Source organism: Limanda limanda, chromosome 16 (assembly GCF_963576545.1).
Source record: "Limanda limanda chromosome 16, fLimLim1.1, whole genome shotgun sequence".
NCBI classification, from domain to species: Eukaryota; Metazoa; Chordata; class Actinopteri; order Pleuronectiformes; family Pleuronectidae; genus Limanda; species Limanda limanda.
The window spans coordinates 15,490,639-15,504,481 of record NC_083651.1 but is presented as its reverse complement, the minus strand read 5'-3'; the positions used below and the strand labels follow the sequence as shown (position 1 = coordinate 15,504,481).

Genomic DNA, 13,843 nt, shown 5'->3' with positions numbered 1-13,843 from the left:
ACTTCATTATTGATTCCACAGTCCTGCTTTAATATTCTCTGATCTGACCTCTGCACTGTGGCAGAGGAGACGTTCGACCGAGCCAGATTCATCCAACGCAGTGAACTTTAGTAGAATCAAAAGCAAACCTACTGTTGCTTTTTTGCAGAACAGAATTGAACAAACATTATTGTGATCCAAAAATAAGTAGATATGATCTAGAGATTGTCTTTATACTTCTTTCATTTTTGGGGGTTATTTTATTGAAGACTAAAAAAAGCATCATTCTTATCCCTTCATATCTGAATAATGCAGACCTGAATCCCTGTTGAAGACGACGTTGGGACTAAATGTTTTAAATCACATTTTCCTTTTGCGTACCAGTGTTTGTTATCAGGCCCCAGATCTTGTGCTGACAATAGAAGCTCAGAAAGTGGAGCACTGTCTTCGAGCAATGCTGCTGTTTTATTTTCTTTAAATCAAGTCATTACACACATCCTGCGGTTAAACATCGCAGATAATAGTCTGAGTACCATCTGGAAATGATTTTCTGCAGCCGCTGACTGAAATGCTGAGCCAGCCATCCATACTGTACAACCTGGGGGGGGAACAGACGGCTCTGTGTGTCAGGAGATACCGAGCTGTAATGTTAACTGTGTCTCACAAAACACCAAATTGTCTTCATGATGAGCACTGAACCCCTTTGGTTTAATGGTGACAGGGTGTTAATGGTATTTTCTGGCACTATTGTGGCACTTATTTAATACCAAATCGATGATCTCATAACGATAACATTTAATTTGCTACATTTCATTGCTTTTCAGGGCGAAAGAACAATACGTGTGATATGAAAAGTTTTGCTAATCGACAGTGAACGTCTGATGTTACTTTCTCTCAAGAAATCGTTGGCGATTAGAGAGAATGTCTTGAATGTCATTACAAAGAAGCGTACCATGGTAATACTAGTGCGGGTAAAGATATCAGACATAGACTTTGTCTCAATAGGGAGGAAACAGTAATTGTGTTTTAGGAATCTGATCCTTTTTAAAACGTTATTTTTATCAGTATGTATTAGGTATCTTAGTAATCATGAGATGTAAGATGATGTGCATGTATTGATTTATTTGCAGATGATCCGTCATGTGACTGTCTGCACTGATCATGTGACTGCTTACGTGTCTACATTGATCATATCAGAGGCCACTAGGCTTCAAAGGTTTTTTAACCAACCACCTTCTTGAGTGCCTCAGATCCCTTCAACTTGTCCATAGTGAATTTGTGTTTATTGATTATAATCGTTTACATGAATTGAAATAAGTGAAAATTTCACAAGATTATCATTTGTATAAAAGCCCCATTTACCATCTAACCTTCCTAGCACGAGAAGAAGTTATAACATTCAGATGAATGTGCACCATAGTAGGCTATTTCTGACTGAACATACGTTGTGTTAATTACTTCTTGACCTTTTACAAGATGAAAAAGTAAAACAAAGTACTGTTATGGACCATTTATTTTCTTTTAATTGGCTGACAGATGAAACAGAAGGTTTATTGCACTGTGCAGGACTATTGATTAAATCTTTCCTTGTATAGATCGCACATGGTCTAGCATTTGGTGAAAGTCAGAATATTACATTTTTTAAATTAAATTAAAAAAAAAAAGTATAAAGTATATATAAAGTATAATAACAAAAAGCCAATTCATTTGCCTGAAAAAAATAAATAATAATCCTTACAATTTCAATAGGGCCTCACTGTCTGTCAGTGCCTGTCAGTGCTTGGGCCCTAATAAATTAAATTATTTATTGCCATGTCAACATAGACAAGAAGAAATTACACACACACTCAAAACACAATATATTATGACACCCACAAATCAGATCTGAGCTCTTAAAAAGAAAGAATAATTAGAATAACTATAAACCAAAATATTTTAAATAAATAAAACAAAGATAAATACAGCATTAATATTCTGACCAATTCAATCTATATACGCCTAGAAGATTTGGGGAAAAAAAATTATATGTTTATATACATATGTATATGTAAGGAGCAATAGAATATGCTGTATATAACCTTAGTGTAATATTTACCAGACGTACTGATAGACTGATGTCATCCCCATTGTTTTTCCCAATGAATGCTGGGATAGATTCCTTCCTCCACCTCCCAGATAAGCGGATAGAACAGATAGATCTATCTTGACTATCTGTCAACAGAATCTAGTCCAGCATGTGAGCATTTGCTTCTTTTTGTAATGGAACTGTCTATATACAGATAATAACTTGACTGAGAAAATAAAAGCAACACACATCAGGATGTCATGACCATTCAATGCTTTTATTTCTGATATCTTAAGCAGAATTCACTCTTTTTTTTATCAGGTCAAACAAGAAAAATGGCAGATTATATATTACAGGCCAAAAGGCCTTTATCATTTCATCACAAGACTTTTAACATGTACATAGAAATTCTTACACCAAGAAAGCTCTCTTCCACTTATTATCACTGAGGTGTTGGTAATACTGGTAGTTTCCATCAGGCAAAGCCATTCTATAGCAACAGTTAAAATCATAGGAATAAAGAAATGAATACAGATAAATCAGCTTCACAGAGAGACACGCTTTCATGGAGTGGCAGTAGATATTTATTAAAATGCTCCTTTGCCACAGTTTTACGGGAATGGCAGTATAAGTACGCGTGAGAATGCATGTTTGTTTTTATTCATTATACTATTTACACCACAATCGGAGAGTTTGTATTTCTCAATCTTCAAAATTTGTAGAAAGCCTTTTAGGTGAAGCAAATATTTTTGAAATCACAGAAATATAAAAGCCAGGATTTTGAAAGAATGCTCTCATTTTTTTTTTGGAACACTTTAAGTTTATTTTCTGTGCTCAGATATGCAAGAAGCAGAAAGGGATGACAGATAAAGCAAAGGTCGGAAATAGATCCTGACCTCTACAAATTAATTATTCACAAGCACCCTTAAAATGTGAGTTTCCCATATGCACATCGTTGTTGATGCAAAGGCAATGAATTAATGCAAAGTCAATGATTTTACTAAACACAATGATCCCACATGCAACATTTTATTCATCCCTTCATTTACACATCATTTACACTTGGTTAGTGCTCACGACACACACACACACACATACACACTACTGTATAACACTAGAAGAAGTGTTTCATTAGTAGCCATACAGCTCTTGTAATGCTCATGTGGTGCTCATGGCATCTGTCACAGAGGAGCTTATCACACAGTTTATTTAAAGAAATGTCCAAAAACAAGTGGCCTTTAGGAGATTACGATTTTTAAATAGAAATCGAATTAGCAGTACATTCAAAACACTGTATATCTCATTATAGAAGCATTCAGATTCTTTGGCTGAAAAAAAATAGCAATGTAACAACAGGCCGACATTTTACTGGTTATTAAATCAAAGTTTTTAGGAATAACATTAATGATGGCTCTGTTCTGCCCCCTTTTGACCAAGACACCAATACCAATTCAATTAAATTACATATATCTAATCACGTAGGTTACGTTCCATTTCGAATCCACTAAATTTACACTTTGGTAAGATTTAACCAGTGGTTCCTAAAAAGTTCAGGCTTGTTATTGATAAAAAAATGGTTTCATATTAGTTGATGGCAATACTTCCTTATCTCTACAGCGGTATTACAGAACATTTACCCATAACAGCATTAGCCTTTATATATTTTTGTCACGATTTGCTCCAATGCTGGACTTCATGTGACTGTCAGGCCTTGTTTTTGCAATTTCATTTTCTTTTCATTTTGCTGGACTTGTTATATCCTTGAGTTTGAGGGTTTGGATCTTTGGATTTAAAGTTCAGTTTGGAGTTGTCAGTTCCTGTTCTACTTTGAAGTTCCTTTCCCTATGTGTTGATCTGTTGGATTACTTCCTGTCCTGTCTGGTTTCCCTCCTGTGTGATTGTCTGCCCAGCCCTCATGTGTTCTACCTGTGTTTAATTATCTCCACCATCATTGAGCATTAAGTGTCTGCGAAGGTCCTAAGTTGTCTTTGTCGGTTTGTATATTTGTTTCTTGTTCAGCTCAGTGGCGCCGTGTAGTTGTTCCCTGGAGTTTCTTTACCTTTCAGTTTATTACACATTCCGGTTATTTGCCCTCTGAGTGTGGATGATTGTTCTTTGGGTTTCCACCTCCCTCCCACCCTGCTATGAAACACTAAAAGTAAGTACATTTAATGACATTTTTTCACTGCTATTATCTGACTCCATTACTACAAACCCCACAGTTGTTGTTCTGGTGCTTTTGCTTAACTAAAGGATCTGAGCACGTTGTGCTCTGATTAAACCACACCCACACTGTCCTGATAATGTGAAGGTTTTTTTAAGGTTAAATTCTTAATTAAGATTCTCAGGAATGTAGTTTAACCAAACTTAAAAGAAGATTGCTGTGTATTAAGCCAGAAACATTTGATACTTTAGAGAAATATTTAATAACTGGGGGACCTGAGCAGAAATTAAAGCTGTATTTTCCAATCATAAAGGTTCTCATTAAACACAACCTTTCAAACGTATTAATGATTAGATTTTTGGATGATACATCTAATTTAATGTTGCATGAATATCATGTGAACCTTACGACAAATCATTAGGGCCATATTGAAGAAACTTTTGGAGATAAAATCTTAATTTAACTAGAGAAAACCTAGAGTATGAGAATACCCTCATGTTTTAATGAGAAAAATCAGGATTTACAAGGATAAAATCTTCACTGAATAAGAAACTCAGTGCAAGGATAAAGTCATAATTTAATTAGAAAAATGTCATAATAATCATAATCTTCCCATTAAGTGGCACTTGTACTCTAGAAACTACTATTGTATAACTGTAGTGAAGTTTAAAATCCCAATTCCATTTGAAATCTATTGAATAGAGAATAATAAAATTGCATAAGCTTAATTTGATTGCAAAAGTTAAATATGATGCTTTCCAGGTAAAATCGCTAATGTACCTATTTGAGATAACAGTAAATCTGACTGCATCACAAACTGCACAACAATGTATTTAGTTCTGATTTCGCCTCCCAGACTGATTCAGTATTCAGAGCTGTAGCTGGCACCTACATGTGAAACACTTGATCGAGTGTCATCGATGTGATGAACACAACTCACCTTCGTTCCGCCCCATCTATCCACACTGAAGTGCACCAATACAGCTCAAACAATCAAACCTGCGCTCATTCAGCTCATTCACTGCATCGGTGCGTAAATCATCCGAACACGACAAAACACGAGTGAGTCCTGAAAATTTAAGAAAAACATGTCATCTGAGGTATTTGAAGAAACATGAGAAATGAACAGCAGCAGGAAAATGACTTCAGTGTTGACATCTAGTGAACATTTAATTTGATAAGCAGGGATTTTGACTGAGATAAGAGGCATCAAACGCATCACTGAGGCCTATTTAACCACATGAAAGCAGGGACCTCTCTCATCCTCGTGTGTTGCTCCGCTGATTGGATTTGAGGGACTGGAAAATGATCGGGCAGGAGAAATGACAGAGTGTTTTATTTCTCCATTGTCTGCTTTGAGGTTGGTCTTTGTAGGCTGGCACTCATGCTGGCATTAGAGCGCCCTGGCTGCCCACGGTGCGGCTGCAGTCAGCTCTACAAACATGTAAAAGCAGACAGTGTGACGGAGAGGGGCATGAGCACTGAATGCTGATCATCTCATTTACAGTCGGGCCACACACCAGCCATGCTGACACATTTCATCACCTGTACTATTTACTAACTTCTCCTCTGCAACCCCCCACTTCAGAAAGCATGTGTGCTCGTCTCATTGCACGGTACTTGTTTCCATTTCTGATATAAAAAACACACAAAGGTTCTTGCGAAGGTACTGGGAGAGACGTCTTTCTCAGCAGGATGTCCCCATTGTGGCAAGCTTTGTGTGCACACGGATGATGTCTTTGGGAGAATTGTTCCCCTGCCAAGCATTGCACTTTGAAAATAATACTGTATATGTTGCACTGCAACCAAAAATATTAACATCAGTATTGTAAAATTTGGTTTAAAAAGTGGGTACTGCATGCATCATGATGCTGGACTCACACGTGTGCGTTGGGAGGCGTCAACCACAATGCTGCTCATTGACTTTGAACGTGGTGACGTCATGAGTTGCCGAAAAATCTACTTTTCATGTAACAGCCAATCAGATTGTGTTTAAAACTTATATTCAAGCAGGACCCAATCAAATGACACAGTGCGGAGGAGGCAGCTGGTGCGTGTTCATCTGATTGTGGATATTATTTCTTCATGTACTTCGCTTTAGCATTGTGTTGATAGCTAGCATGGCACATTAGCACGGAAACCGGCTATGTTGTGTGTCCCAAGCATGAAACATGTGATTGCTGTCGTTATGGCGATTCCTGCCGGCACCAAACGTCGAACACACCCACCGCCAAGCGTAAACACAACGCACACTTGTGAGTCCAGCGTCAGAGAGGGTTTCATTGGCATTAAATTAAAAGCAAATATATTCTGTATATTGTGTTTATTCCCTTTGGTACTGTATATCTTTTGGAAATGATTATCCCCAATTAGAAGTATAACATGTGACATGCAACCATCAGTTCTACAACTACAACTTTCAAATGGAAAATGTTTTCTACCAGTTGCAACAAAGACAATGACTTCAGTGACATTATTTAATTTTGCACTTCATGTCAAAATTGAAAGCATTGCAGTCTATGGCAGGCTCTTTTGATTGTGTTTTTCCTTTCACCTCAGTTTACTGTCTTTTTTTTCCCGACAAATGATAAACAACAAAGGCAAAAATTAATGACAAAAAAATATATAAACGGCATTTAAAGATTTAAGACACCAAAAGGCAGTCCAAGGCAGAGCTGCTGTGAGACTCACAGACTTGGCAGTTTTCGTTAAGAAACAGCAGAGCGCTTGGATCACACTGAAGCTGAGAGACGGACAGATGCGGGAGACAGATTAATGGTGAGAAGGGAAGAGAGAGACATAGGATGTGCAAGAGAGCGTCAAAGGAAATGTTTGATGTAGTCTGTGAGGAATCTCCATCGGCCGCTCTCTCTCTTCTGCCCCTCTCTCTTTATGGGACCAAAGCTTCACCAGCGGGCCACTTGGCTTGTGTAGTCCTCAGTAGTGGTCGGAAAGTTCCCATCAGTCCCTTCCTCCAAACCTCCTCCTGCTCTCTCGCCTCTGTCTCCACCTCCTCTGTACTTGGGTTGCCACGGCCTGCCCTGCTCCCTTTGCTCCCTCAGCCAACGCCTCTCCTTGCGACGCCTCAAGCGCACCTCCTGGTGCTCTCTCTGGCGGGTGAACTGGAATCGCTGGAGGAACAGGTCCTTCGCGTACTCGTACAACTGCACGTCCAAGAAGTTGAGCTCCTCGATGTGTCTGCGCACAGACTCGCTCAGGTCCACGTTGGCGGCTCGCGTGCTGTTGATCTGCGTGAACGCGGAGATGAAACGCAGGCTGAACGTCCGCTCGAACATGTACTGCGTCTTGCGCTGAAACTCCGTCAGGCCGTAGAATGCCATGTTCTTCAGGTTGCTCATGGCGCTGCTCAACAGGATGTGGTTCCGCTGGCTCTCGTTCATGGAGGACAGGTTGTAGCAGCCCACCAGGCTCAGGTCAGCCAGCATGCGGACCTGCCGGTTATTGGCCAGGTTGGACGGGCAGTTCATGAAGTCGGTCAGGGTGACACCGGACCAGTCATCCCCGCTGTAGCAGGTGGGCAGCTCATCCTGGGTGGGGGAGCGTCCATCACACATATGGAGGGCGGTCTTCCATGTGGCGCCACGCTGAACATGCTTCCACTCGCTCAGGTAGCGGGAGACCGGGTCGCGCAGCATGGTGATGTAGTAGAAGTTCCTGCAGCCAAAACAAACAGTTAGAGAGCTGTGAGCACATCATCATCATCATCATCACCACAGAGGGCTGCCCCACAATATACTGACAGATGGTGACTTTTGTCTGTGCATGAAACTTCAAGGTTGAACGCTAACTGGCAAACTAAAGCTCCTCCTAATGATATTGTTATGGGGTTTTATATATTGCCCTTGCATCAGAGCAACTATTTGAAAAAATATTGGGCTACTACAGTTTCCATTCTGCAGATGTCCCACCTGCCATCGTTAAGAATAAATTGGAATTTAGCTACGATAATAACCATCGGACATAGTGAGAGTGAATAAAACTGACGCAACTGAATGTCACTGCTACAAAATAATGAGAAAATACTTTTTGTTCCTCGAATCTGCATCACCTTTAACTGGGTAATATACCCATCCTTTGTCAGCAGAGCATTTTTACATTGAAAAAAACACGGTAAAATGAGCACTATTATTTTTTAAAAACCTGTTTTTCCAGTGAATATGCCAACGGGAGCAGACTGAAACAATAATCCAGGCTGGGTATTTCACATCCATTCTAGGCCACCTATGCAAACCACAGATCACTAATTTTGATGGATAAAAAATTATAAATTTAGCCATTATATGTGTTTTTGAGTAACGTGAGCATTGTACTACAAAGCAGGATTTAAGGTTATTGAGGTGACTTCAGGTTTAGTTCAGGTTTGTCTGTGCGATGAAGCTGGTTCAATTCTTACTTGGGTAAATCACCATGGGAACTTTTGCTGAACCGCTATAACCTGATTTGGAGCAGATTACTTTGGGGGTTAAGTGACGTCAGATAATTAAATGATATCCTGGGTATGATGAACTTGCTACTGGTCTCGTACTGGCGGACATGTTGCTTATTTTTACCTAAATATGCGGCAAGGGCCAGAGAAACCTCAATACAACTGCAAATCGGACTGTTGCTACATGCTGTTAGACATTAACTGAACACTGAAGACAAATGTGGAAGCTTAACTTTGATAAATCAGTTTTCTGCAGAGGAGTCTGATAAAGCCTTTTGGCCTAGACATCCAGGAAAGCCAACAGTTCTGACAATAAAATGATATATAATACATATTTTTTACATCATATACCTGCATGGGTAGGAATAATGGATGATTGATGACATTTTGTTGGAGAGTGAAACTATCTGCCCTTGATGCCAAGGTTGAAGACCTTCAATGACATCTCCTCTGCTGAGACACATCTTCATATGTCAAAGCGCATTCTGATGGAAAACAAAGAACCAGACAGGTGTTGGCCAGGTAAACCTCTCCGAAGATGAAGTCCTGTGAGTGCCGTGTGAATATTTAATGGCACAAACCCCTCTCTGGAGGGCGGTCTGGGCAGATAGAGTGGAATGTGGCACTGAGCTTTCACACAGACGCCAAGGCTGCTCTCAATGCTGCTTCAGTTGATTCCACACAGAAAGCCTTGACTAGGACTCACCCAGAAGTGGAAAATAAAAAATACTCCTGTGTTTATACTTGCTTGTCCTTCAGAGTTGGAGCCATTGCGGATGATAGGCTAAAAGCTAATCTGAAATTGTGCAGTCAGTACAATATTTTGACCAAACCTTATTCAGGCTGTTGATAGCGGTAGATTTACTTTTTGGTCTGTTTTCTTTCTTCTTTTAACAATAACTTGATCAATCATCCAAATGTTCTCGATTATAAAAACTAGATTATATTATGGTATCATTAGATATAAAGGAGATAAGAGATAATTTTTAGACCTAAAAAGTTATTTAAACAACTACTTGATTAAGAGAAATACAATTATTTTGATCACTGATTAATCATTTTGGCCAGTTTCTAAGCAAAACCTATAAGATTCTCTGTCTCAAGCATTTTCAATATGAGGATTTACAGCTTTTGTCTATATCCGTATCCATGTCTGCACATCCATATGTTAGGGTTTTGGATTTGGATGCTAAATAACATATGTATCAATCAATCCTCAGCTGTTGGCTGACCGCAGTTAAGGCCTCCTCTATGTTGATGGATGGAACATGGACCAAAATAAAAAGTCAAAGTACATGTCAAATAAAGTTTTCTCAAAGACGGTGTCAGTCAGTTTAGGTTTTTCTTAGCAGAGCAATGTACATTATGTAGGGATGTTTAGTTTAGTTTAGTTATTTGATGGGTTAAATATGAGTTGAAATGTCATGATTGACAGCGGAGACTGACTTGCGATTGGTCAAGCGGTTATATAATAAGCATTGAACTTGAACCCCAAACTTGGTGTAGTGAGTACAATATGGCTACAGTATGTCTCCGAGCGCCCGCAGGAATCGTATGAGTCAAACATTTTCTTTGATATCCTTCAGACATGTTTTTTAATGAGCACACACACTATCAAACCATTCGGGTGAATTCATGTGCAGTAATAGAAACATTATTTGACATCATTTTGAACGCACCACAAGATTGCCAATAAAACGTCTTGAGAGTATCCGGGAAGTCCTAACTTTGCTGCTAGAATGCCTCCACCGTGACAACGTTACCCGAAATGAGTCACTCAAGAAGCCGTGTGATTAGAGCCCGGGTGACAGCAGCTGTATCCTAGCACTTGCTCCTGCAGTTGGCTGGCTGGCAGATACATCCTCATTAGACTGTCTCTGGGACATAAACACATGCAGCAAGTGATGTTTGAGAGCACTCGACAGCCCAAAGGTCAGTTGTGTGCACCATCAGTGTCACAATGCATCAGGATCAACGGGTGTGTGGAGCTGTCTCGAGGAGGCTTTCCCTGAGTGATGCAGATGGCGGTTGAAGAGGCAGGGGGCGAGCTTTCAGGCTTCTCTTACCTCTGGCCTCTGTTATCATCAATACCACCCCTCCCGTAATTTCACACTCACTATTAAAACCGCTGTGAGAAGTTTACACTGTGCCGCTGCTTTCCAGTAGATGTTTTAGCAAAGAGGAGGCAGCTTTGATGCGACATTTTAAAATCGTACTATTTTGTATGGCAAAGCTGTGACACAGCCGCATCGCTTCAACAGCCCCCTTCGGTGTGTTGAAGTCGAGAACCCAGCTAAACTCTTGGTAATCATGGATCAATAATGGATAGGAGGCGCATCGCAACTCATCCTGCCCCCAAATTCTCATCTCTGCAGTAGCAGTGCCAGCAGCCACTCTTCAGTGGAGCACAAACTAAATAGGGTTCATTAAATAGAGATGGAGGAGGAATTCAAAAGTACGTATAAAATGGAATGATGAGGAGAGCAGATGAAGGAGCCGCTGCAGACAGGAATACTAAAGATTAGTGTAATTTAAATATATGTGGTGAATGGATGTGGAAAGCGTTTGATAAATACATGCATGAAAGCTGTCTGTTCTGTCTCTGGTTCTACTCCTTTTTCAATTATTAGCTCAATGCTGGTAACGAATTATTAAAGAGTTACTTTGAGCATGAAGGAAACAAGATATACTCAGACATATCACAATACACACCTATTCTGCGCAGGTTATAGTGTTATAACACTGGAAAACAGCCAAAAAGGTACATTCAGCATTCACAGCAAAAAGCCCTGAATTCACAAGTGTGCTGTTGATTGACACTTTCCTCCAACAATGCAATGGATGTGTCAAAAGAAAACTGTTCACGTTCTGTCTCTTTGGCAGGTTTAACAGGCAGAAGCTTTCTTCCATCACCTTTGCATGTCCTACAAATTGCACATTTCCTGTTTGCAGTTTAGTAGGTCCATACACTGCGCTACCCTAAAGGAAAGTATAGGGCAGTATATGTATAAGTACTGTATACAATTGTTGCTACTACAATAAACATAGACTGGATGACAAGTCTCCATGTCCTCCATTATCCAGAAATGAAGCCTAAGAATCCGTGATACGAATGCCGCCATCTTTCAGTCTCGGTTCAGTAGCAATTGGGGGATGGAGCCTCGAGTCCCAACTGTCAATAATGACGTCTCACCCCATTTCTAAAACCATCACATAACTAATTAAAACTAAACTTACCACAAGAAGTGGTGTTTGGATAAATAATAACTAACACAAATAACAAACCATCTTTGAGCAAAATATATTTGATGTCTACTTTGACTTAGTTTGGCCCGTGCCCCATCCCCTAACATGGAGGAGGCGGCTTTTATGACGCATACTGCAGCCAGCCACCAGGCGCTTTGGCTTTACTTTTGGGGAGCTGTCATGTCCAGCCATGCAAACAGCTCTGTGAGGCACAGCTGTGGTGCTTGAAATCGGCATCCTAACATGCTAACACGAAGCCCGGGATTATCTGGCTAATTATCTGGTATAATGTTGACCAGGTTCACCATCTTAGTGTGTTAGCATGCAACAGATGTGCTTTGGCGACAAGTCCAGGGTGTATCCTGCGTATCGCCCAATATAAGCTCCCCCAGGACCCTCAAAGGATAAGCATCATAGCTGATGGATGATTGATATTCCGAAACACCCCCTCTGTACGAAATGTCATTGCGACCGAGCATTTCCATCCCTACAAAGCCACGTCAGTTGCCTAATAAAGCTCCATGTGACATTTGCTGTGATTTGATTGGAGAGCGAAGTACATAAATAAGCTCAAGTGAACAGTTGGCGCACCACATTTTTATATCAGTGCAACAGGCAACTGGCTTTTAATTGCCCATTATTAGCCTCACTGACATTCAGCCCACTGCCTCAAACTGATTACAGGCTGCTAAAATAAAGGGGACATCACGCGTTCAGCCTGAGCACACAGTGTTTGGGAGTGGATGAAGTGAATTGTCTCATTAGGACCTTCATGTGGGGGAGTGGGATGTTGCTGCAGGTGCTCGAGGGTGGGAAAGACAACAGGAAAGAGCAAAACAATACGTCTCTGTGAGCGGGGGGGGACGTAGAACGGAGCAAAGGCTGAAACACAAAGAGCCGTATACAAGTAAAGAGAACCTGTGTACGGCAGCGAGATTCACTGATGTTGTTGATGTAACGTGGTCGATTCTGGTTTTCTAGAGACTAAGCAACTTCATGAGACTATAAGTTAGCATCACATTTAACTTGCTCTTTGTTTCTTTCAAATACCATTTTCTGCTGGTGGTAGAACAGTTTGGATAATTTTACATTTTTTTCTGCCTGTGCACTACTGTGAGTTACTCAAATCGGTGAATCTTGTCCATCTCAAATATTTTCGGCAACAGGTCTGAAGTTTTAATATGGATGAGCTGTGCACAATATTGACAGTTTCCACAGGTTGGAGTGAATGAATCCGAATTGAACAGGTGGAAAAAAAGAATGCAGAGATGGTCTTCCTGCACAGCTCCTGCTTTCAGGGATTTAGTTTAGGTTGCCAGAGCTAATTTGAATATTTTACACAGTATTTTTTCACATTGCTCTGAATAAGTGACGAAGCCATAATGCTACAATACATACTACAAACACACACACACCCACACACCTAAATATTTATTTATATTCTGTACAATAAGCATTATTCTGCAGTATAACTCCTGATGTAAACCACACCACATCATTGACAGGATGTTTCCTTGAGCACTTTCCTGGTGACAGGCCAGGTTAGAGTAAACCTCCCCATCGAAAACAGGGCATTCCTGTAACTTTGCAGCTCACTTGACTCCTGCCCTTTTATCCACTCCGCTTCTCCTCCATGTCCTACAGACATTAGCGTTCCCAGCGGATCCATAACCTTTTCTTAAAGGTTGTCACATTAATCACGCCACTGATTTCACCCGTCAGTCTCCCTGTGTATCTCTGGTGTTTATCTCTCGCTATGCCGTGCATCTTCTCTCTTCGCTGCCCTCCACTTGAGGCACTGCATATAAAACAAGCATCCCTCTCCTCTCCTCTCCTCTCCTCTCCTCTCCTCTCCTCTCCTCTCCTCTCCTCTCCTCTCCTCTCCTCTCCTCTCTTCTCCTCTCCTCAAGCTTTGTTTTATCGTCCCTGTCATTCAGGTAAA

At 40.5% G+C, this 13,843-nt stretch overlaps 1 protein-coding gene across 1 annotated transcript in view; it reads right to left on the bottom strand.

Moving 5' to 3' along the window:
• Positions 1 to 7,114: 7,114 nt before the first annotated feature.
• Positions 7,115 to 13,843, bottom strand: part of hs6st3b (heparan sulfate 6-O-sulfotransferase 3b) — a 56,307-nt gene continuing 49,578 nt past the window's right edge. The window contains exon 2 of the mRNA XM_061089118.1: positions 7,115 to 7,883. Within this exon, the coding sequence (XP_060945101.1) occupies positions 7,115 to 7,883 (769 nt within the window). The remainder of the gene's footprint in view (positions 7,884 to 13,843) is intronic.